At 41.3% G+C, this 26,751-nt stretch overlaps 1 protein-coding gene across 2 annotated transcripts in view; it reads right to left on the bottom strand.

Annotated features, from left to right (window-relative positions):
• Positions 1 to 20,137, bottom strand: part of FCHSD2 (FCH and double SH3 domains 2) — a 285,218-nt gene extending 265,081 nt beyond the window's left edge. The window contains exons 1-2 of one of the 2 annotated variants that reach the window (XM_044258593.1): positions 19,734 to 20,137; positions 17,875 to 17,972 (exon numbers count right to left, since the gene is read on the bottom strand). In XM_044258593.1, the coding sequence (XP_044114528.1) occupies positions 17,875 to 17,972; positions 19,734 to 19,754 (119 nt within the window). In that variant the 5' untranslated portion in view covers positions 19,755 to 20,137. The remainder of the gene's footprint in view (positions 1 to 17,874; positions 17,973 to 19,733) is intronic. The other variant, XM_044258594.1, reaches the window with a different exon arrangement.
• Between the last annotated feature and the right edge of the window lie 6,614 nt (positions 20,138 to 26,751).

Genomic DNA, 26,751 nt, shown 5'->3' with positions numbered 1-26,751 from the left:
AGTGGTCCTCAAACTTCAACATACATAAGAATGACCTAAAAGGACTTGTTGAATCACAGATTGGTAGGTCCCACTCCCAGAATTTGTGATTCAGTAGGCTTGGGATAAAGCCTAAGAAACTGTACTTCCAACAAATTCCTAGTTGGTACTGCTACTACTAGTCCAGAAAACAGTTTGAGAATCAGAGAATTATAAAACTACTCATCCTTCCTTACCCCACCAAATACAAACAAATAAGTAAATCAACTTACATATGTGTGTGTGTGTGTGTGTGTATAGTTTTTTAAATTACATACACATAAAAGAAGGGGGAAAAACACCTAATAACAAGCCAAACCACCACCCTCTTAAGTCATCCAATACAACTGCATTAAAAGTAATATAAACTTGAAAAATTATTTCACTGACATTTTCAACCCACAAAGAATCCACTCTCAATTACTCAAGGTTGATTATCCAGTCAATAATTTTATACATCTTGGAAATCCACTTCTCCTGCAGTATCTGTTAACCAAGGAAATATTTTATGTGATGCCTCAGTTCGGGGGGAGAAAAAAAATTTGAAATGCATATCAAATAAGAGTGGTAACTCCTACCCTAGAACAGCAGTTCTCATCCTTACTTATAAATGAGAATACCAGCTACATTTTTAAAGATGCATATGTGCAGGCCTCTCCCCAAATCTACCAACTCTGAGTCTTAAGAGTAGGACCTAAGCATCTGCAATGTTATAAAGTGCCCAGGTGACTCTTCCTTTTATAATGCATTCTTGGCACCGTCCTTTCATTTAAGCTCTGTTTAATTCTGGGAATTCAAAATATTTCAAAGAAGATAATGTTATCACATTGTGATGACAATATTCAGGAATCTGAAAAAGCTCTATGATCTTCCTCATAACCATTCTTCTCCCTCATACCCCACTTTCCAACATCACAGAGGTTGGGGAGCATCTCCCCTCACACTGATCAAATGTGGTCGAAATAGAGCTGTTTTTTTCTCTAGTTACATGTGCTGACCAACTGACTTATTTTAATTGGGCATCTTTGAACTTTTTGCCTTTCAACTCTTGATACTATAAATAGAAATAATGTCCTCAAACTGAATTACCTGAAAAGAGATAATTTTATCAAAAAAGAAATTGAAGTCAAGTTTGTCATGAATAGGACTTAAGATGAAGAGAGTCACAAGACATCTTCCAAAGCTTTTTATCATAACATCCTTTAAGTAGTATTTAGGTCAACTCAGTAAATATTGCATGATGATAGAAAATGGCTATCCTCTCATTTTTCAAAAGTACTGATACCATGGCATGTGCACGCACTCACACACACACACACACACACACAGACCTGGGGAAGAAGAGGTTAAAACCCTCAACTCACACTGTATTTTCAAGCAAAAAAATTACTTTCCATTAAGATTAGTCAAAGTTAGATTAGTCAAAGTCATCAAGTTGCCAAAATCTTATCAGTAGATCTGTAACTAAGTACACCTCTGAACACCATGACTTTATATGTTTTCATCTCTGATATATCACATTTAAGGCCCATTTTAAGATGCCAAGTTTTCTTTGCCAGGAAAAGAGTTGGAGACATTTATTAGTCAGATAATCTTTTATTATAAAGTGGAAACCACGTTCCTTTGAGATCCTAGCAGAAAATATATCAAAACATTTTAATCAAATGAAAATTGTTGCTATTTCTATAGAATGCACATAGTTAACAAATAATTTTTAACACATTATCTATCTTTCAACATTTTACTCCAAGAGACATCTTATTCCTTATCCTTGAATTACATTGTACATTTAAAAGATACATCATAAAACTTTCACAGCCTTCTGCCTGGCAGAGTTACACAAAAATAAACACCGAGGCCTTTTTTCTTGCTTTCTCCTTCCTTAAAATGTTACTGATACATAATATACAGGAGGTTTGAAGACTTAATTTTAATACATGTGTACTAATATATCAACACTAGATCTAGATCAATGACAAGATACCACATTAACAAAACATGCATTGTCAAAGCCATTTTTAAAATTTTAACAAATTACTATAATTTGTTACTATTATTCTTTTATATTTTTTATAAACTATAGAACTCTGAAAATATGATATGTTCCTGAAAGTAAATTTAGGATTATTATGTCTCTGAAGAATACCTGTCCTCTTCTGTGTAGCTATACAAAATACTAGCCAATGTAATTGGCTAAAAGCAATTTATTTTCTAGGTAGAAGCATTTCAATAACTTTTGTAACTTACTGGTTTCAAATACATAAAGAAAATTTTTTTATTAAAGTGAGTTTACTAATATAAAGCATTTTCACTCACCCAGAATAAGCTGATTCTAAGCTTTTTGTGGAGTATACTTTATTTTAGGTACTGCTAAAAGTTAAAAATAAACATAAATTAGATGGCCAGGAAAAAAACCTTGCTGGATAGCAAGACTTCAGCTATTCAAACACTTTGTATCACTCACTCAATCACTACAAAACTGCCTGATCTTAACTTACAGCAAAAAAAGACAGACAAGGCATTTCTGACTATGGAAGTATTTTGAAATATAACCTAAACCCCAAATATAATTATCAGAAGAGCCAAGAGATTCCCTAGAAGTTCAGTGTTTCACACAATCCTTCAACAAGCCTGTATCTGAAAAAACATGTAACTCCATGTATCTTCTTCCACTCCCAAACTAATCAGCCAGACTAAAAGCTGTGCAAGTCACTGGACCTTACACCTCTTCTTTGGTATCTATTGTAAGTAGTAGTTCTTGAAACAAGATACCACATTCCATCCACAATGTCTGGACATGGTAGGCACTGAAAATAGTGTGCCACCAAATATTTAAAATAATCCCAAGTGAAAGACGTCTGTTTTCTACTTTCAAGAAACTGAGTCAAGCTATAAAACCAGGGAAATGATGGTCCTATGTTCCATGGGATTCCTAACAAGATCTAATAAAGGCTGAAAAAATATGCTTGGAAATACTAGGGAAATTTCCCTTGATTTCAACTGCTATTATCAAATTCCTTTAGAGACAGTTTTCAATGAGAGAAAGAACTTAAATTTTAAAGTCAGGCATACATCCAGGTTCAAACCCAGTTCTTCTTTTTCTTAGTTCTGATCCTTGGCAAGTCACTTAACCACTCCATGCCTCACTCTCATCTATAAAATGGGAATAATAATAATAATAATTACAGAATGCATAGCTGCTGGGAGGCTTTTAGATATAATTAATGCTCAGCAACAAGTGTTGACAAGGATGTGGAAAAATCAGAACCCTCAGATTGCTAGTCAGAATGTAAAATGGTATAGTACCTTTAGAAAACAGTCTGGCAGTTCCTTGAAAAAACACAGAGTTAATGTATTACTCAGCAGTTCCACTCCTAGGCATAGAGTCAAGAGAAATGAGAACACATGTACATGAAAAAACCTGTACATGAATGTTCATAAAAGTGTTACTTGTAATAGCCACAGTGGAACAACTCAAATGTCCATCAACTGATGAATGGATTAATAAAATGTGGCATATCCAAACAATGGAATATTATTTAGCAACAAAAAGGAATGAAGTACTGATAGATGTTACAACACTGATGAACCTTGAAAACATTACACTAAGTAAAAGACGTCAGTTGCAAAAGACCATATATTGTATGACTCCCATTTATATAAAATGTCCAAAACAAGTAAATCTATGGAAAGCAGATTAGTGATTGCCTAGAGCTGGGCAAATGGGGGTAAGATGGAGGGTAATGGCTAAGGAATGTGAGGTGTCTTTTTATGGTAATGAAAATGTCCTGAAATGGATTGTGGCAATGGATGTACAACTCTGAATATACTAAAAGACACTGAATTATATACTTTACATGAGTGAATTACATGGTTTAAGAATGGTATCTTAATAAAGCTGTTAAAAAATTCCTGTGGTACAGAATACACTTAAATACTGAATATCCAAACTCACACATCTAAAAGCAGAGAATAAATTAGGAGTATATAGATATTACATATGTGTAAATACATAATGTTACTTATGTATTTAAAGACAGTTAAATATCTTCCTCCAATACATCTAAGAAATGGACTTTTTCTAGCCATGATGAATTAAACTGATACCAGACCAGCCCTCCTTGGGTAAGATCTATGAAACTAGACAAAATCTATGACTCTACTATTTTCAGGAGTGAAATCACCGGCAGTACCGGCATACCACATCTGCTCCAGCTTTCTGCCTGGGACACTTTCCCAAATGCATCACGGGGAAGTGAAGCCTAGGCCAAGCATGAAGGTCTTATGAATGGACAAATCAGAGTTCTGGGCTAGCAGAGTGGCTAGAGTTTGTATGACAGGATACTGGAGAGCAGGCAACAATGCAGAAAGGGTGGCCCCAGAAATCTGCATGGGGTCTCCTTAGGCACTGTTGGCTGAGAGTAAGTAACAGGCTACACATAAGCAGGGTGAGACTCCATGAGACCTAGAACAATCACTGCTGCAGGCCTGAGAGCTGAACATATACCAGAAGCTGCACACTGCTAGGAGACATCAGAATACCAGTTCAGCCAGAGTGGAGACATTTCTGCACACCCTGGGTACTCTGGCTTTCAGTGGAAATGCCAAAATTCAACACTCTTTAAAGAAAGACAACATAACTAAGACTTCCCATAATGCGCCATCCACAAAGTCCAAATAATCAAAACTTACTAGGTATGAAGATAAGCAGGAAAGTGTGACCCATAATCGGGAGGGAGGGCTGGAAGCAGCCAATAGAAATAGATCACAAGAAGACTCCAATGTTGGAAACAACAGCCAAGAGCTTTAAAATAGCAATTATAAATATGTTCAAGCACTTAAAGGTACAGTATCAAAAATGAAAATTACACTGTATAGGCTTAGAAACAGATTGAAAATTATAGAAGAGGGGTACCTGACTGGCTCAGTCAGTACAGCACGTGACTCTTGATCTAGGGGTTGTGAGTTCGAGCCTCACACTTGATACAGAGATTACACAAAAATAAAATTCTTTAAAAAAAAAAAAATTACAGGGGCACCTGAGTGGCTCAGTCAGTTAGGCATCCAACTCTTGATTTTAGCTTAGGTCACAGTCTCTGGGTCCTGGGATTGAGCCCCACATTGCCTCTGTGCTCAGTGGGGAATCTCCTTGACGATTCTCTCTCACTTTTCCTCTTTCCCTCTGCCCCTCCCCCTGCTCATGTTCTCTCTCTCTCTAATAAATAAATGTTTTTTTAAAAAAAATTTTTAATTACAAAAGGGCCAATGAGCCAGAAAACAAATCAACAGAAACTATCCACTCTGAAGAACACAGATTATTATCAAACAGTATAACATATGCAAATCCTTGGAACCCAAAAAGAAGAGAAATGGAGCAAAAAAAAAATATTTGAAGAAATAAATAATGGTCCAAAATTTCTCAGGTTTGCTGAAAAACATCATGTAAGGATCCAAAAAGTTCAGTGAACCACCAGCATGATAATTACAGAGATACCACATTAGTCACATCACACTTCCCAGAATTCAATATCCTGCAAAAATTACCTTCCAAAAATTAGTGTAAATTTTCAGAGAAGTAAAAGCTAAGAGAATTGTCACCAAAACTCACTAGAATCACTGAAAAAGTTCTTCAGCCCAAAAGGAAATGATACCATCCTTTCTGATGGAGGCATAATACTCCACTGTATATATGGACCATATCTTCTTTATCCATTCTTCCGCTGAAGGGCATCTTGGTTCTTTCCACAGTTTGGCGACTGTGGCCATTGCTGCTATGAACATCGGGGTACAGATGGCCCTTCTTTGCTCTACACCTGTATCTTTGGGGTAAATACCCAGTGGTGCAATTGCAGGTTCATAGGATAGCTCTATTTTTAATTTCTTAAGGAACCTCCATACTGTTTTCCAAAGTGGCTGTGCCAACCTGCATTCCCACCAACAGTGTAAGAGGGTTCCCTTTCTCCATATCCTCTCCAACACTTGTTGTTTACAAGTTTGTCTCGTTGATTTTGGCTATTCTAACTAGTGTAAGGTGGTATCTCAATGTGGTTTTGATTTGAATCTCCCTGATGGCTAATGATGATGAATATTTTTTCATATGTCTGTTATCCATTTGTATGTCTTCTTTGGAGAATCCCATAACATTATTATAAAATTTTTAAAATTAAGAAACCTACTGGGTACTTAATGAAAGCAAGGAAAAAAGTGTTCTCTATCATGCAACAAACATTTGCCTATAAAACTCAAAATCAGTGTATTAGTTAGTAATTACACTGTAATTAGAATATTTGTATTATATCTTCTACAGCACTATAGGCAAGCTAATATTAGTAGAGAAGAATTAATGTATACTGCACATTAAATATATCCAATTGAAATATTAAAACAAAAACAGTTTATATAAATAAAACTACTGCAAAAAAATTTTTTTTAATTTTAGAAAAAAGGAAATGATACCAGACAGAAACTCAAAACTATGTTACTGGTCTGGGGAAAGAAAGAAAAGTTAAAATTGGTAAGTAAATATAAAAGACTTTTTTCTATGTCTTAATCTCTTCAAAAGATAATAAAAGATTAAAGCAAAACTAATATATTATGAAGTTTATAAAGTATGCAGCACAAAGTCTGGGATAAAGTAATTAGAATTGGACTTCTTGCAAGTGCCTTAGGTGGAAAGGTATAATATATCTAAGTATACAGTGATAAATTAAAGATGCATGGTGTAACACCTAGAACAACCACTTGAAAAACAGAAAGAGGTACAGCTAAAAATGCAAGAGAAGAAAAGGCAGCACTAAAAAATATTCAACTTGCTCAATACAGCTAAGGAAACTATTACATAAAATACCTCTACAGCAAAACAGAAAACAATTCCCCCATGAAAGAAGTTGGCTTATAATGCAAAATACATTTTACCACAGAAACATTTCAAAATAGGACTATATTTTAAAATTTTTATTTAAAATATTTGAAAATATAACTATAATGTAAAACCTTTGGATAAAGTGAGCTAAAATAAAATTTGAGGCTGGACAGAAATCTAACCACTTAATATGTGTACTTGTTTCGGAATAAAAAAAAAAATCCACAACACAGAAAGAAACACAGTAGTACACAGAGCCTGTTTCCCCAACTCTGAACTATAATCAGCTGAAGATCTGTCATTCTAAGAAAAGAAGTTTATAAATCAAGTATTCTTAAATTTGTACATACTAGAAATAAACTGCAAAGTCTGTTAATATAAAAATACATAAAACTAACTTCACTAAAAATTAATTAAAAGCCAAATGTTTAGCAATTCTGAATCACCTAATTTTAGTCTTCAGAATAGGTAAAATTAACGTGACTCAAAATTCAAAACATAAAAAAAATGGTATGTAATAAAAAGTCTCTGCCTCTTGCCCCCATTCTCCAACCACCAAAGAGGGAATAACAAGTACCACTAAAATATAATCAAGAAGTATAACTCTCCCAGTTGTTTCCCGTGGAATCACAGACATGGTAACACTTTCCCTAACACCAGAAATAACATTTTCTTTTTGAACTGGGATTATGTCAAATTTCACAAAACAGAAAACATCTGGATGACAAGAGATGTGAATGCAAAAAAAAAATAAAGAAATAAAATCAAATGGAATTTTAAAATAAAGCATACCATGGAATACTGTGAAGACAAAATAAGATGAAATAAAACTATCAGCTAAGGTTCTATTCAGTCCTGACCAACACATGACAGGAAATCTGCAGCAATGGAACAAAAGACGAGGTTACAAGTTTCTGTGCCTAGTTCCCAAATTAGTCACTGAAGAATGGACAGCACAAACCATACTTAGGAACTAACTCCTGCTTATGCATCACATCATTCCTGAAGGCTGACACCAATAAAACAGAATGGGATTTGTGAAATTCAAATGAACATTCAAAAAATTTACAAAGAAAAACATAAACTTACCACCACAGGCTTCCTCAAGTACTTTATATTTTCAAGACTGAATTGCCAATCCTCAATTATTAAGGGGCAAATTATTCAGCTAGGAGTAATTCTAGCTCTTATTTCTCCTTCTCTAATTTCAGTATAGCCACTTCACTACTTATTAATGCTTTCACCTGAGAAGTAAAAGAAGTTCAGCAAAACCACATCTGCCTGGAGGGCCCTTGGGCCACCATTTCTCTAAATTATCAGAAAACCATAAATGGTTAGATTTTTAACCACTCTTGTGTTGCGAAGAGGAGAATACTAAGAGGCCACTGGCCTATTGGGCCATTACCTACGGCAAATATAAAAACCTACTCCTGACCTATGCCTCTGAATTCAAAAGAAGTTAGTAGGAGGGCATACAAGTGTTTTCTAAGGAATTCCTTATTCCAGCTTTATCTTTCACAATTAAACCCCAACACATTTTTTACACTTTTATGGGAAACACTAGAAGTAAATTAGAAATTGGTCCCTATGGCAAAAATGGAAAAACAGTAATGTGGAAAAAGCCATATCACTGACACCAAAAACTTATTTCTTGCTGGCAAAGACCACCTCTCCAAGAATATAATCATATTCCCAGCCTCCTTTGCAACTAGGCAAGCAGAGGCAAATGAACCAAACTCAGCCAATAAGATATAAAGTCAAGTCTATTCAGATAATTTCTGGTGGAAATTATCTTCTCAGAGGAAAGAGGAGAAGAAGAGAGGGAAAATTCGCATTAAAGATAAACTGCCCTTCCCTCCTCTTCCTCCGCTAACACTATTATATAAGATCATCATGCTTGGGGGGGCGCCTGGGTGGCTCAGTGGGTTAAGCCGCTGCCTTTGGCTCAGGTCATGATCTCAGGGTCCTGGGATCGAGTCCTGCGTCGAGCTCTCTGCTCAGCGGGGAGCCTGCTTCCTCCTCTCTCTCTCTCTGCCTGCCTGTCTGCCTGCTTGTGATCTCTGTCTGTCAAATAAATAAATAAAATCTTAAAAAAAAAAAAAAGATCATCATGCTTGGAATTGCAGAAGTCATACAGCAATAATGAGAAGAATCATAACCAACACACAGAAAAATAGAAGGTACCAAGGACTACTTAACTTAGTGAAGGAAATTCTTAATATTACTTGAATAATTTATCTTTAAGGCTCATTGCATTTTTAACTCACCAGTTAACTCTTTAGGGGATAAGTCAGTCACAGATCATAACTCTGAATTGGTATTCTGAATTACTTAACATAATCACAATCCACGAAAGACAATTATCATATGATCTCTCTGATATGAGGAAGTTGAGATGCAATGTTGGGGGTTTGGGGGTAGGAAAAGAATAAATGAAACAAGATGGGATCGGGAGGGAGACAAACCATAAGAGACTCTTAATCTCACAAAACAAACTGAGAGTTGGTGGGGGGGAGCAGTTATAGACATTGAGGAAGGTATGTGCTATGGTGAGTGCTGTGAAGTGTGTAAACCTGGCTATTCACAGACCTGTACCCCTGGGGCTAATAGATTATGTTAATAAAAAAGTAAAAATGTATAAAAAAATAATAATCACAATCCACATGCATTCACTGAGCATCTATTATGTCACTATACAAAAGAGCTTTTATATGCATTACTTTGTTTCAATTACCAAAATAATCCCATAAGATATTATAATTATTACCATTTTACAGATAAGAGACATGAGGCTCAGAGAAGTTTAAGTGACTTGTGGTGATTTAAGGTCAAAGTCACACAGTTAATAAGAGATTAAGACTAGGATCCATACCCCAGTTGCATGCCTCTTAAGCTAGTGCTCTGTTCAAGTCTATAAATCTATAAATCATTAAACAACTTCTCCTGCAGTGGTTTGCAACAGCCATTCCAACCAAATCTTCATATTTTAGGAGCACATAAGGATCTATGAACAATGGCTTATGAGTTCATAAACCATTAAAGAGCAATAGGAAAAGGTATTGTTAAAACCCTGACTCTTTCAAGTAGGCATTGGTCTGTGATAAAGTTTTAGTAAACAGATTCTTTCAAACTGTATTTCCCTATTTCCTCCTCTGCCTAGTTTGTACCTCCTACTCTTAGTCTCCCCCCACCAGAACTGACCATAATGTAGAAGTATATATTTAAAATGTAAATTCATTTAGTCAGTTAAAATTCCATGTTGTCCTTTCATTTTAAAATCAGGTAATCTTTTTTTTTTTCCTTTCATTCAAAGAAATGTTAAGTGCAGTCCTATTTGATCTTTTTCCATGCAGTCCTATTTTTAAAAGTTCTCCCCTCATGATTTATATCATTTTAAGTTCTCATCTGAAAGAATACTGTGGCACCTAGGTGACTCAGTCAGCTAAGCGTCCAACTCTTGATTTTGGTTCAGATCATGATCTCAGGGTTGTGAGATCAAGCCCTGAATCAGCCTCCATGCCCAGCTTAAGATTTTCCCTCTCCCCGAAACATATGAGACTCTTTATCATAGGAAACAAACTGAGGGTTGCTGGAGGGGAGGCAGGTAGGGGGATGTGGGTACTGGTGAGGGCATGTAATGTAATGAGCACTGGGTATTATATAAGACTGATTAATCACTGAATTCTACCTCTGTAACTTAAAAAAAGTTCTCTTTCTCCCTCTCCCCCTCCCTCCTTCTAAAAAATAAATTTTAAAATATTTTTTAAAAAGGAAGAACACTGAGTTGAGAAGCAATTTATAATTTTTGAATGAATGAAAAAAGATCCAGGTCCAGTATCTGATTAGCTACTTCCAGTTTTCATCATATCAAAAACACTGATTCCAAGACACATTATATTCCACTAAGAAAAAATGCTGCCAACTAAATTGATACAATACCCTAATTATTTATACTTATTGAAAGAGTGCTTTTAAACTTATTTAGTCAGATTTTTTAGGATATATTACTCTTGTGCATAATTTTAAAAAGATAAACTGATGCATAAACTGGTCACACTCAGGAGTCAAGCTCTTCTGAACCACTGTTCTGAATCAATCATTGATACCTGTATTTTTCCACACAATATCATCCTCTGCACCATCAAAAGCCCAGCTGACCCAACATTTGTATTCCAACCATTAACTCTGGGATTTTCTTTCAAGTCTGCCAATAGGTATTCAAGTTCTATGCATGAAGAGACACTGACAACTACATCAAAGCCAAAACCAACTCTGGATGTATCTGGATTTCAGAAGAATGTAAAAACAAAAACAAAAAACTGTGCTTCTTAGAATTAATGAAACATAAAAACCTCCACTGTTACCCTGAATAAGACAACATCCCTCTTCCTAGGCTCTAATTTCCACTAATAATAGCAGCTACCAATGCTGAAGATCTATCATGCTCAGCATTTCATGTATCTCATTTAACTTTTACAGAAAAGCAAAAAAGGTAGGTACCAACCTTATTTTACATATATGAAATATGAGGCTCACAGAACCTTAGTAACTTGTCCAAGATTACCCTACTAATAAGTGGCAGAGTTGGTTTTCAATCTCTGGTCTACCTTCAAAGTCCTTATCCTTTCTACTGCTTCAGTAACTCAAAATTTAATGCATGTCTGAATCACTTCAGGTGATTCTTACAGAGTGGGAAAAATTTAGCAAATACTGTATACATAAAGAACTCTTATAATGCAAGAAGACAAATAACCCAATTTAAAAATGGGCAAAAGATCTGAATAGACATTTCTCCAAAGAAGATATACAAACGGCTAATAAACACATGAAAAAATGCTCAATATCACAGACTATTAGAGAAATGCAAATAAAAGCCACAACAATACCACTTCACACCCTTTAGGATGGCTATAACCAAAAGACAGACAATAATAAGCATCAGCAATGATGTAGAGAAACTGGAACCTTCATAACATGACTGCTAGTGGGAATATAAAATATTGGAGCCACTTTGGAAATCAGTTTGAAAGTTCCTCAAAAAGTTAAACAGAGTTACCATATGACCCAGCAATTCCACTACCAGATTCATACTCAAGATAAATGAAAACATAAGTCCACACAAAAATTTATACATGAATGTTCAAGGGAACTTTATTCATAACAGCCAAAAACTTATCAACTGATAAGTAGGTTATTAAATGTGGTGGTACATCCATCCAACAAAGTATTATTCAGCAATAAAGAGGAATGAAGTACTGATGCTGTAACATGGATGAACCTTGAAAATATTATGCTAAGTAAAAGCCAGTCACAGAAGACCACACACTGTATTATTTCATTTTTACAGAGTCCATTTCTATAGAAAAGGAAAGTAATTGCTTAAGGCTAGAGAAAATTATGGAAGTGACTGCTAATCAGTACAGAGTTTCTTTTTGGGGAAGCAAAATGTTCTCAGGTTTAAGTGTTGATAGTCATACAATCTCATGAATATACTAAAAACTTTAAATAGGTTAATTGCATGGTATATGAATTATATATCAATACAATATAACTTTTTTAAAAAACAGTCTAGACCAGATTACTTCTAAGCTTCCCTTCTAGACATAACAGTCTCTGAGACAATGAAAAAATTCTCAGAGCATCCATAAATAGTCAAGAATCCAATCCCCGGTGAGTCCCACAAACTTACAGTTTATAGAAGGTAACATATAGTACAGTAATTCCTCACTTGAGGTCACTAGACCTCCAGGTTTCTACAAAGAAAAGAGAGGTGCTTTTTAAGCTAGTTTCCATTTTTCAGAACATCTGTGAGAAACCATACACTCAGCCTTCTCTGAGGTAAAGTTTCAAGTATCTCTGCCTTTGTCTGGACTCATGTCAGTAGTTTTAAAATACTGATTCAAAGCTGATTGACAGCCTGATGTATGAAAAGTTAAAAGAAAGAAAAATTATTGGTTAAAATGTACTATTTAATAGGCAAAATGTTTTAAGAAATGGGACTTATGGGGCGCCTGGGTGGCTCAGTGGGTTAAGCCGCTGCCTTCGGCTCAGGTCATGATCTCAGGGTCCTGGGATCGAGTCCCGCATCGGGCTCTCTGCTCAGCAGGGAGCCTGTTTCCTCCTCTCTCTCTCTGCCTGCCTCTCTGCCTACTTGTGATCTCTCTCTGTCAAATAAATAAATAAAATCTTTGGAAAAAAAAAAAAAGAAATGGGACTTATGATTTCCTTGATTAAAAGCTTGGATAATACAGAGAGATGGGATAGTGCACTAGACTAGAAATTAGAGAAATAGCATTTTTTTTCTCAGTATGATTCACTTCATCTCACTGTGCCTCAGTTTCCATTTTCATTGACAAACATGACAGTGTTCAACTGACTCTAAAATTCTATGGTTTTTCCAAATTATATAATGACCTAAAAATGTCTGCTAAGAAGGTAGTTCTTTATACTCAGGATCCCTGCAAAGAACTTTCTTTATTGACTCTACTTAGTACATCATAAGAATAAACAATATGAAATATATAATATTAATAAATAATATATAGGCTGTAGTATTTAGAAGCTTACATATGGCTTTAGAAAGCAAAGAGAGAAAAAATAATAATAAAAAACTAAAAAGAAAGTAAAGTTTCCTTGTCTATTGCTGACAGCAAAAGTCAACAGGAAACACTTCAGTATAAAATCTCCCTAAAGCATGGAATGTCCCTGATTAACAACAAATAAGTTATCTTTCATTCTCATATTTTACTCCCAACACACCAGCTTCCAAATACATCTCTGGAACAAATGAACTGAAGCAGGGGAGGAGAGCAAAGGAAAAATACTGTATCATAACTGGTTTCCTCCCTTCAAAGTTCCAGAAGATGAGAAGGGGGGAAGGAAGTGGAAACCAGCCATAACCCAGCATGAAATTGTCTATTTACAGCTTAATACACTACATCTCCTATTACATCTCCTACTTACAGCTTAATAATTGTTGTGGTCTTTTAATTTTTCACTCTTTTTAAAGTAATAAAAATTTTTCTCTGCCTACTGGTAATTTCTTTATATTAAGAAAAGCTATTTGCACTTTTTTTGAGTGAATTCACACTAACTTAAATTGAGCATAATACTGGTTGAGGCATCGGTGAGAAAGACTACTACTTGTGGGGAGGAAGGGGATGGGACTCTCAAAAAAAGAAAAGCAAAGGCACCTGGCTGGTTCAGTCCGTATAGCATGCAACTCTTGATTTCCAGGTTTTGATTCAAGTGCCACACTGCGGGTAGAAAGTACTTTAAAAAAAGGTGGGGGGGGGTGGGGACAACAAGCAAGATCTTTTATAAGATAATACATATAAAAACTTCAAGTTCAGAGATTGCTAATGAATTTTTTTAAAGATTTTATTTATTTATTTGACAGATAGAGATCACATGTAGGCATAGAGGCGGGCAGATAGAGAGAGAAGAAGAAGCAGGCTCCCCACTGAGCAGAGAGCCCGACATGGGGCTCAATCCCAGGACCCTGGGATCATGACCTGAGCTGAAGGCAGAGCCTTCAACCCACTGAGCCACCCAGGAGGCCCTTGCTAATGAATTTTCAAATGTCATTCTACTTGCTAGGACAGACCAGAAAAGCCAAACTACCCCCTTTCTCAAGCAACTAAAGTTATTATGAATAACAAGTGTATGCAATTTTCAACTTCCAATTCAATATTATCATTGAAAAAAAAAATCAGAAACATAAATTCACCTATTAGGAGGTAATACGGTATTCTGATCACAACTACACAGGAGTGAAGGAATTCACTGAAATCACAACTACATAGGAGTGAAGGAATTCACTGAAATAATTCACTGAAAAAATTCACCCATTCAAGGCGCCTGAATGGGTCAGTGGGTTACAGCCTCTGCCTTCCGCTCTAGTCATAGTCCTGGTGTCCTGGGATCAAGCCCCACATCGGGCTCTCTGCTCGGCCGGGAACCTGCTTCCTCCTCTCTCTCTCTCTGCCTGCCTCTCTGCCTACTTGTGATCTCTGTCTGTCAAAGAAATAAATAAAATCTTAAAAAAAAAAAAGAATTTAATATAAAAGAAGAACGTATATCATTTGAATAAAGAATCTACTAATTCTTGGAACACCAACAATCTATGTATTTATATATCATATGTAAATATAAATTTACTCAACATCAAATAGTACAATATGTTTTAAAGTGCCCACATGAATCAAAGTATAACACAAGCCCAAAAGACAACACTCTAGCACAAACAGAACAATAAAACACCTCACCTAAAAACAAGTAAGGTACACTTAAATATAACCAGTTACATTCACTAAACAATTTTGCCAGCCTAAACAAAGGATACAAAGACACAAAACTGAATTAAGACTTACCCCCTGACTTCAAGGAATTCACCTGAGGGGCGAAGCCAAAAGCGTGTGCAAAATCAAAATCCTCTGAGATCACAGAGGTCAACAAACTTGCAAACTTAGTGGCAACCAGAATTTGCCAGGTGAAAAAGTGGGAGGAAGGGTATTAACGGGCAAACAGAATGGTGTATTTAAAGGAATGAATGTACAGAGCACAATTAGATAACCAGAAGTCCTGAGTGGCCAAGGCAAGGGGAATAAGAAGGAAGGATGAATAAGCATGAAATGGCAGTAATTACATCAGGAAAGGAAGCTTGTGGCTAGGTTACAGAGCGTTATATATGCTACAACAAGGTGTGTAGTCTTTATCTAGGAGGACATAGAGAACACAGGATATAATAAACAATGTTTTTAGAAAGCTAACTGGTGGGGCACCTGGATGGCTCCATCGGTTAAGCGTCTGCCTTCAGCTCAGGTCATGATCTCAGGGTCCTGAGATTAAGCCCTATGTCAGGCTCCCTGCTCAGCAGGTAGTCTGCTTATCCCTCTCCCTCTGCTACCTCCCCCTGCTCCTGCATGTGCACACTCTCTCTCAAATAAATAAAATCTTAAAAAAAGAAAAGGAAAGGAAAGAAAGCTAACTGGTGACAATGTGGAAGACAGACTTTAAAGAAGAGATTGAGGGGTAGAAGATATGAGAACACTACTGCAATAGTTGGGATATTCTTGCAATAAGGCAAGTGAAATGTGATGGTATCAGCAATACTACAAACAAATAAATAACAGGAGCAGAACAACCTATATCAATTTAGCAGTGATCGTGTGTCCCCATACCTGACCATAAGCTCTGGTACTAAAGGTATAGGCAGTAAGGGAAAAAAAGAAAAGAATGTAAATAAGAAGTCTTTAGAAGATATAATCATAGGGTTTAATGACCACTGACCTTCCATACCCCAGAGAAGCCTCACTTACTAATTTGGCCTTACAAAACTGCTTCCAAAAATTTATTACTTTCTTCATCTGGAGATTGCTACTACAGTACTGTATTTCACTTAATAGATGTTTAAAACTTAATTTTTTTTTTAAGATTTTATTTATTTATCTGACAGGGGTCACAAGTAGGCAGAGAGGCAGGCAGACGTGGCGGGGGTGGGGGGAGAAGCAGGCTCCCCCCGGAGCAGAGAGCTAGATGCGGGGCTTGATCCCAGAACCCTGAGATCATGACCTGAGCCAAAGGCAGAGGCTTAACCCACTGAGCCACCCAGGTGCCCCTAAAACTTATTTTTTTTTAAGATTTTATTTTTATTTATTTAACAGAGATCACAAGCAGACAGAGAGGCAGGCAGAGAGAGAGAGAAGAGGAAGCACACTCCCTGCTGAGCAGAGACCCCAATGCGGGGCTCGATCTCAGGACCCTGAGATCATGACCGAAGCTGAAGGCAGAGGCTTAACCCACTGAGCCACCCAGGTGCCCCTAAAACTTAATTTTTAACCTTACGAAGAGCTTCAGGTATTTTGCACAGGAATTATTTGTCTAAAAATTCCCCTGTGGCCACATGAAAAACAAAAAGAAACTAATGCAGAATTAAAATAGAATACTTCCCAGTGAGAAAACAATGATCTTAGTATATTCAAGTTTGGATAAGCCTAAATTTATATGCCCTAGTTAGAAACCCTGAACAGACAGGAGAAATAGTTACAAGTAGTACCTAAATTAAATATGGGGCAGGAAAAAGGGAGCTCTTTAAACTAAAATGTTTGGGCTCCAAACAATTCAACTATCCAAACACAAAATTTTATTATAACAACACAGAGATCATATTTTTCATGAAGTCAACATGAGGTCATGCACCACAGGAGAAATATGCAACAGATAAAGCTTATAGACCCAATGCCAATTTGATAAATGTGTTACTAAAGGGAAATAAGAATTGTAGCCATTCTGTTTCAACATGCAACTTATCTTCTATCCTTTATAAAAATATATTTGTTGAGCTGTCAATTTGTATTACAGGATTGTTAAAACAGTGGTGTTTCTTTCAGTAAAATGAGTCATGCTTCCCTCTATAAAGATACTGATTTTCACAATGCTGGCAAGATGGCTTATTTATTTAGAATTGTCTTAATTACGAATACAGGTAACTTTAATGACAAAATATGATAAACATATTTCCCACTAAATTTAACGTTCAAAGACAGAATTGTATTTGTCATGTTCTAACAAATAGTGCCAGTGTACAATAGTCTGAGGTTGACAGGCTCACCCCCAGATATTAACTATTAACCAGAGGTGTCAGTTTAAAAATCTCTGTGAAATCATTAAGGTCAGTAAATGTTACAATTCAGTGGAAAGATTATTTAAATAAGAATTTTTACTTTAATAATTATAATTTAACTAATAATTTTTAAGAGCCTTGTTTTTTCATGATAGTATGTGTAGATTATAGGTTCCACCACTAAAGGGAAAAAAAAAAAAGTTTGTATTGCGTTAGTTCCAGTTATAATTCCTAGCTGAGTCAAAGCTCTAACAGCATTAAAGCAGGAAATCCAAAAGGAAATTCCATCATCAGTTCCTGGGGCTTGGTAACTCAATGGTTCTTTGAAACAAAGATATAAAAGTTCTTATACTATTTACTATAACCTTACCTCATATCTTCAAGTAAATCACATTCTGCCTGATGTTTGGCTTGAAGTTTTGTCATCTGCTCAACTTGAGTGTTTTTCAGTTCTTGTGTAACTTTCACCTAAAATATACCATATATTATGAAGGCCTTAACTGCAATTTTAAAAACAAAGTCATTACTTAAGCAAAATACTTAAATTGCTGTCAGAATATATACCTCTTGCTCATTTCTCCCCTACAGAATATATACCTCTAGCTCGTTTCTACCGTAAAGGCCATAAATCCATTACTAGTTACCTAATTTTGTTTCCTGAGGACACAATGACAAATCTAGCCAAATATCCTGAAAGAGGGTAAATGAAAGTAAGAGTATAAAAATTACAGATTAAAGAAATGCAAAATAAACACGTCATTCCTTTTCATGCACAAGCTTAATACATATGTAGTAGTCTTCTTAGAGTTTTAAGAGTCTGTCTTCTATTTCTTCCAAAAAAGATTCAAAGATCTCAACCACCAGGAGAGGTGAGCTGAGTATAGATGGCAGACGTGAGTATAGGAATGTCTAATATATAATGGCCAAAATTTACACAATCATGAAATTATATGCATAAATTGACTACATAAATCATCCCATAATGGCTGCGAGAAAGCACAGTCTCAGGATGCCAGCTCGCTGACAGCGCATCAAATCACAATCTCTTTCTCACAAAGGAGAAAGCAAAAGTGACCTTCCAGCATATGCAGTGCTTTTAAGCCACCCCAGCAAGCCGGTCCCCGTAGCGGCTCCACTTCAAAAAGAACAGCAAATGCAAGCTGTCCAGTGCCTCGCCAGCCAGGCCCGGACCCCAGGGTTCCAGGTTTCAGTGGGCCTGGAATCCCTGCCGACGCCGCGGAGAGGGGCTAACCGGGAGGGGTGGAGGTACATGTGTGAAAGAAAAAAGAGTCACTTAACTGGAGAAACACGGATTAAGAAAGAGAAAAAGAAGAAGCAGACGCGAGCGACTTAGGCATTCAGCAAATGTTTGCCCACGAGGGGAGGACAGAACAGCATTCTCCACCCAATGCCCAGGGTAGACACTCAGTAACCATCTGCAGAATTAAAAAGACAAGGACACAGCCTCAGCCCTTGAGAACGCTGGGGAAGAGGGCAGCGAAACAGTTCTCGGAGGGCGCAGAGGGGGGAGCCGCTGACACGCCGAGAGCACCCGTCACTCCCACCCCAAGCCCAGATCGCGGTGCACACGCCACGCACCGCCCGGCTCTCGCTCTCCGGGGACAGCACCAGCCTCCTGGCCCCCTAGCTGGAGGGGCGGGGCAGGACTAGGGGTGTGGGGGGAAGGCTTAATTTCTTGTTTTCCCCTGCGGTGGGGGGCGGTGAATAGTCCAACTTCTTCTCGGCCGCCCCGTGGGAAAGGCAGGCCGAACCTTACCGCTAGGCTGGAAACAAATTCCCTGAAAATGATCAAATGGGCAAGGGTGGCGACAAGCAGCCGGAGGGCTCAAACCTGGCGCAGACTAAACAATCACACAGGCACAGGCTCAGAAGCTGCAGGGGCTCCCCGCCTCCCCTCGGTGCAGCCCCGAGAATGCACTTTGCAGCGAGCAGCACTGCCATGCGCGCGCACACATACAAATGCACACCCGAAACTCCTGTGAAATGTATGGGGGTCTTCCGTGCGGTGGAAGGAACGAGCCCCGGCAGCCCCTTCGTCGGAAAGACACCTCATCCGCGTGGCCCCCGACTGAAGCCAGCGGCAACTCGGTGACAAGCCCGAGACGACGGCGGTCACGGCCCCTTGCGGAAAGGGGGAGGGGGCGCCCCAGCAGCGTCCCTTGTACACATCCCTCCCAAACCGCAAAGCCCCCCCAACTGCACCCTCACCTTCCTCGGCGGCGGCTGCATGATGCTTAAGGGACATCAATCCTCCCCCCGACGGCGGCGTCAGCTCGGACGAGGAGATGGGGGGCCGTGAGGAGGGGAGGCCCGGCAAGCGTGTGTGTGCGTGTGCAAGGAGAGCCTGAGAACGAGGACTCGCCCGGCAGGGAGCAAGGCAAGGCCGGCAGGCGGCTGGAGGACCCGGGTCGGACCGCGAGTGTGAAGAGAAGGAGGAGGAGCGCCGGGAAGGCCTGGGGCTCCGGCGGCCCGGGGGGTGTGTGAGGGAAGGAGGCGGAGACCGCGAGGGGGCGGGGGCCCAGGAGCTGGGGCGCAGGGTCTCCGAGCTCGCCGAAAGGCTTTCGAGCAGCAGCGTTGTCCCGTTCCCCGCCCGCTGGCGCCGCAGCTCCTCGCAGACGCGGCCTCCCGCCCCCACTCAAGCAGCCCAGCCCTCGCTGGGCCCAACGCCCCCGCCCGGCCCGGGAAGGTGGAAGGCGGTGCCGCGCTCTCGGCTTCGGCTCCTCCACTCGGGCCGCGGGAATTTCCGGCCCCACCGTGTGGCGCAGCGCCCCGCTCCGGCAGCAGAGGGGACAACACAGTCCAAAGCGGGGTTCCAGGGGCTGGGCCACGCTGGAGGGAGGGAGCGTGGCCGCGGCGCGGGGCTTCGGATCTCGGCGTGGGGGAACTAACGGATCGATCGGCGAATAGGAGGGGTAGAAACGCTAGAGGAGCGCAAAAATCCCCCCGTTGTCTCCGAGAGTGGCACGTTCCAAACGCCTCCAGTCCTCCCTCCCCCACACCCAAAGCCAGACGGGGGCTTCACGCGCGCCTTCCCGCCAGCCGACCGGGCGCGCGCCTCCGATCGGGGCCGCGCACGTGGGCGGTAGAGGGCTCTGCGCCGACGCACGCGCACAAGCCGCCCCCGCCTCCTGCCGGCTTTTGGGCTGCAGTGCTTTTGTGTGTGTCTGTGTGTTGGGGTGGGGGGGACGACATTCAGAGTGAAGTTTTTACTGTACGCGAAGGGTAGCATGCCTGTGACAGCAGGAGAGTTCCACTTCTTTCCGGTCTTCCAACACCCTTTCTGGCGAGCGAATGCGCTGGCCAGAGAGCCAAGCGTGAGGGGGCGAGCATCGACAAGTTCTTCCTCAGCGGGCCACAGGTGCCCACTGCTGCGGTGCCGGGCAGGGGTAATATCTCCTGGCCTCGCAGAGAAGAAAACGGCTGTCTGCTACAGGGCATTCTCGTCAAAAAGCTCGGATTCTGTGCTGGAGGGGAACCGTGAGGTCCTTAAGATCAGAGTCCCCAATTCACAGATGGAGAGGCTACTGCCCATAGGAGAGATTTTTCACACAGCAAGACTAGACTCTGCGTCACGAAGGGCTCTGTGGGTCATAAAACAAAACAAAAAAACATGTGCAGATGATAACCATGAAGAAAAGTAGAGGAGGCAGCAAGGGCAACAGAGGAAGCTCTTGTCTGGGAGTCAGGACTTCTGGGTGTCAGTCCACTCTGTGCCTCTGACTGAGATCTGCCTTCCTCTGTCACTGGGGCTGTTCATCCGGGCAGCCCCCTCCACCTACGTTCCGGCCCTGTTCAGACAGGGGTTTCAGCCTCCCTTGGGGGTCCTTAGAAAAACGAAAATACCTCTTCCTGAGTCACGTGGATGTGCGGAGGGTGAGCTAGATCGCCTCACGGTTTTATCAGAAGCTGGGGTCCCAGACAACTGTTCTCAGAAGCGTAGTCAGGCAAAAGAAGAAAGTCACTGAGGTCTGGAGAGATCCAAGTATATTGGCTGAGGCCACAAGTGGCCAGAAATTGGGAAGATGGGACTCGAATCCAGGTTGTTCACCTCAGATTACTTAGATTCTTGTACAGGAAGGTGATAGAATCAGAGCTATGCATGAGTCAGGTTGTAGGAACTAGGAGATCAGACTTGTTTTTTCTAGTTTCCTTGAGGCTATTCAAAAATCAGCCCTTCACCAGAGCCCACAGTCACTATCAGGGAAGGCCTGGAGCAGGTGGGTAGCGGCCTAGCTCCCTGACAGCTGTGGGACAGCAGACCTGAAGCCCAAGGTAGCCAGACTGGGCTCCAATCTCACTTTCAGCACCAGTCCATGGTGAGGCCTTGAGCTGATTAGTTTCACCCTTCCAGTGTTTATTTTCTAACTTGTAAATTGGGGACATAATACCAGCCCTGCAGGCTTGTTGTATTAAATGGAATTTCTTCTAACACAAGGCCTGGTACATAGTCGGTGCTCAATAAATGTGTATAGATTCATCATTCATTCAAAAAATATTTGCTAAGATCCTGCTTGGTGCCAAGCCTTGTGGCAGACACTGGGGATACAAAAGTTAGCAAGACAGAATCCGCCTCAGCCTTCAGCAAGGCTGAGTTCCAGACCAGCCATTCTGTGAGTGATACTGGGTTCATCGGGGAGGGGTAACAGTGCTTGCCCAGATGCAGTGTTATGCCACAGAAGGTGCTCAACAAAGATTTGCTGGATCTTAGTCCTGGTGCAACTAGTCTGGCTCAGAGATTAGCTTCCCATCACTTCTCTTTTCCTAGAGGGGAGGACTAGGTATAAAATTGCTAGATGTGGGGAGATTTGGGATCCAGCCTCTCTATTGATAAGCTGGGACTTCTCTGGGTCTTGGTCCCCAACTATGGAATAAAGTAAGTGAATGAGCCTGGAACTTAGTAGGCTCTTCACAGATGAAGTACAACCCTGGGTCTCGATTATGTGGGTTTAGGAGGGCATCTTCCACCTGATTTGCCCTTATTCTAAAAGCAGGAATGGCATAAACTTTATGGGATGACTTCCTTTGGGGATAGGATTAAAAAGCTAAGGGGCAACATGAAATGACCTGCTAACTGCTTTTTCAGAAATATGTTTGTTGGTTTGTTGTAAATGTGTTTAACATTTACTAAGTACCTTTCCCAAACTCCAAACTTCCATATTACTTCTCTGAGCTAATCTTCACTATAATCCTGAGAAACCGTTATTTTATTCATTTTACATATGAGGAACTGGAGGCTCAGTGAAAGATAAGTAACTTGCCCTGAAGTGATGGATTTGGGACCAGAATCCAGTTCTCCTATTTGCCTCTTGTTCAAAGAAATTGAGAGAGTTCACCCAGAAAAAAAGCAGACTCAGGGGGTGCCTGGATGGCTCAGTGGGTTAAACCTCTGCCTTCGGCTCAGGTCATGATCTCAGGGTCCTGGGATCGAGCCCCGAGTTGGGTTTTCTGCTCATCAGGGAGCCTGCTTCTCCCTCTCTCTCTCTCTCTCTGCCTGCTGCTCTGCCTACTTGTGATCTCTTTCTCTGTCAAATAAATAAATAAAATCTTTTTTAAAAGGTGGGGACACCTGGGTGGCTCAGTGGGTTAAAGCCTCTGCCTTCGGCTCAGGTCATGATCTCAGGATCCTGGGATCGAGCCCTGCATCAGGCTCTCTGCTCAGCGGTGAGCCTGCTTCCTCCTCTCTCCCTCTCTGCCTGCCTCTCTGCCTACTTGTGATCTCTGTCTGTCTGGCTCTGTCAAATAAATAAATAAAATCTTAAAAAAAAAAAAAAAAGCAGACTCAGGAGGATACAATCCCTATATTCCAAACTCTATAGGAAGGGGGAAAGGGATTTCTTTTTTTTTTTTTTTTTTAAGATTTTATTTATTTATTTGACAGAGAGAGATCACAAGTGGGGCTCGATCCCAGGAGCCTGGGATCATGACCCGAGCCGAAAGCAGAGGCTTTAACCCACTGAGCCACCCAGGCGCCCCAGGAAAGGGATTTCTATGATTTATGTAAGCCTGCCTTAAAACGTACTCCTTTGAACCAGGCTGGGAACTTCCAGAGCCTTGCTCCTGTAGTGCAGATAAGCACTGTGTTACCAGACATAAAATCTCTTGAAATTCTTTGTGGTAATGCCCAGAGCTGTCCTTTGGCCACACAGCAGCATGCATTATGGCCCCAGAGACAGACTGAGGATAGGTCTCAGTTGCTTCAAAGGAAGAAGGTTTTCCAGGCAGATCTGCCCCTAGAGGAGGTGAGCTCCCCGATCCCTGAGGCAGTGCAAGTAGCTGTTGGCTCCTTTCCACCAAGGAGGCCACAGATGCGATTCTTACCCTGGGAAGGAATTAATAACAGCTATCATTTATTTTGCCTCTTCTATGTGTCAGGTATTAAAGCAGGCATGTTATTTACATTATTTCTAAGCTTTACAACTTCTCATGATACATAACACCCCATTTCATGGATTTCACAGACTGAGAATCAGAAGCTAAATGACCAGCCCAAGGTCATACAGCTAGGACAGGAGAGCCAGGCCTGGTCCCTGGCCCCTGGCTCCTCCTGGCTCTGAAGCTATGCTCTTTCCTCCAGGGTGCATTCTGCTATACAATCTTCCAGAAGGAAAGTGATTCTAAATTTAAGTGATTAAAAGCTGGCCTAGAACAGGCATATGAGTAGGCATTGGAAGATGAACTATTCCAGTATTCCACAGGGCTCCCAGGAGAAACTCTGGGGGATATGACTTGAGCATGACTAGAATGTGAACAGCACCCCACCACTGTTCAGAGTGGCCACCTGGAACAGACTGGCACTCCATCCAAGAGAAGGTAGCCACCATCCCATATGCCCACACTGTACCAGGTCGCCTCTCACCATCACTGTTGCTAGGGTTCACAGCCCTCTCTAATCTCTAATTCCCTTTCCTGCTCTGTCATTATCCCCCACTCACATTGGCTCAGACTGCTCAGGAATACCTGTTAGCCCACCCAGAGGCTAGCTCTTCCCTGTTGGAGTCCCAGTGAGACTACCAGGCTGTACTGCTGCAAATAATGCAGTCTGTGGACCTCACTCCCATTCACCTCCCTACTACCCTAGTCACCTTTCTCCCTGTACTTCCACTCACCACCCCCCTCCTCAGACACAGAATAGCTTTTGCTCCTTCGGGAGCTGATCCCCTCAACACAGTCCTCTAAGAAACCTGGTATGGGAGCAGCTCTCAAGACAGAGCATCACAGCCCACTCAAATGAAGCTTCAAGGTTAGTGACCAGCAGAAGAGCGCAGCAGCTCTCTCTAGAACACGATGTGAGTTTGTGGCAGAACTAGACCTTGGATTCCATCCAGCAACACTCAACAAGTCCCCTTTTCTGGGCTCATTCGTGGGCAGGTCTCTGGGATAAGACCCAGGCCCTGCATTCCAGGAACTCCCAATCTCAACACATGGACTAAAGGTAGTAGCCGTGAGTCCAGAACATGCAGGGTCAGGAGAGACATAGGGACCCAGATTCCACCAGGTGGTAGCAGGGGCCTAAGGCCAGAGGTAGGTTCCTAAGAGGCAGGCACTGGGACAGGGAATTATCTGGGCAGCTGGTGCCAGGGAGTGTTAGAGCTTGGGTGGGGGTGAAGGACAGCCAGTCCCAGGGCTATAGTAGGAGCTGACGGTCACATGGGTTTGATATCACGAAGCAGGAAACCAAGGTCTTTGCCAGGCACTTGCTGAATGTGACCTTTTTGGCACAGCTATGTAATTTATAAAGAACTGAGGAGCTACGTAAGCTAGTGACTGCCCATCCTGGGAAACATCAGGGAATGTTGAATGACTGTCTATTTGGGACACCAACAAGGGCCTTCCCATTGCGAGCTGCATGGTGATCACAACTCTGGGAAACTTGGACTGATAGGTAAAATAGTCAGGTTTGGGAGGAGGAGGATTGTCATCACAGGGACTTGGGGTCAGGTAAACCTGGGTTAGGTGTTTGGTTCCTCTTCCGCCTGGCTTTGGGTTCCTGACCAAGTTCTGAAATTTCTTTTCAACTGAGTTCCCTTGTCCTTAAAAGGCAAATGATGGGGGTGCCTGGGTGGCTCAGTGGGTTAAAGCCTCTGCCTTTGGCTCAGGTCATGATCCCAGGGTCCTGGGATCGAGCCCCGCATCGGGCTCTCTGTTCCGCGGAGAGCCTGCTTCCTCCTCTCTCTCGTTCTGCCTGCCTCTCTGCCTACTTGTGATCTCTGTCTGTCAAATAAATAAATAAAATCTTTAAAAAAAAAAAAAAAGGCAAATGATGACTTTTTGCAGGGTTGTGGTGGGAATTAAATGGGAATGTTTACGTAAAATGCCTGCAACCGTGCTGGCCCACCAATATGAGCTTCTTTTGTATGTGCATGTGTTTTCCTTCAGTTTCCCTTCATTTTGTTTTCATTTTATTTGTAAATGTAAAAAACAAAACACAAAAAGAAGAATTCCCATGGGAGGGTGTTGAGCTCAACTCTAGTCCCAGTTTTACCCCTGACTCATCGCAAAGACCCGGGAAGTCCCAGACCTCCTTCCACCTTCGTTTCCTCATCTGGAACACAGGGACTTCCACCAGGGAGTTTCTTCAAAGCCCAACCTGAAGGCTTGAGATGCTACCCCTTTGAGAGTCCCTTCTGTGTTGAGGACCCCCCAGGCTGAGCGGAGGAAAGGAGTGGAGATGGGGGTCGGGCAGTGACCAGGGGAAGGAGATGGGAGTTGTAGGGGAGGGACAGCAGCACGAGGAGGCGACAGCTCTTCAACCCCATTGCCCTGGCCCATGAAACAAGCAGGCCCCACTCAGCTTGGGAAGCCTGCCACCTATTTTCCCACAGCCTGCCCAGTTAATGCCAAAACAAAACACACTTGTCTGCTCCCTGCTGGAGGGCAGTGAGCCAAAATGAGTGTCCTGGAGGCCTGGCAGATGCCCTGGCATCCTGCCTCTTCTCCCTGGGCACCCACCCTTCCCCTGTCTGCAACATATCCACACACCGGTGGCCTGTGGCCTGTGGCCTGTGGGAGCTGAGCTCCGCCCTCAGCCAAAACTGGCCCAGGCTGCAGAGAGGAGCTTCCCCAGGACCTGTCCTCCCCCGTCTCATTTTCAGGGCTCCTAAATGGACATGCCAACACCTAAACCTGCCTGTCTTTCCAGTCCAGCTTTGGCCCTGAGATGTGATCTAATTCTCACCAAGCTGCTGTGGGCAGAGGACGTGGCATCAGAAGCTGGGAGCTGCTGTCA

This window comes from Neovison vison, chromosome 7 (assembly GCF_020171115.1).
Source record: "Neovison vison isolate M4711 chromosome 7, ASM_NN_V1, whole genome shotgun sequence".
Lineage (NCBI taxonomy): Eukaryota > Metazoa > Chordata > Mammalia > Carnivora > Mustelidae > Neogale > Neogale vison.
Note: the sequence above shows the minus strand (reverse complement) of the source record. Positions and strands in the feature narration are given on the sequence as shown.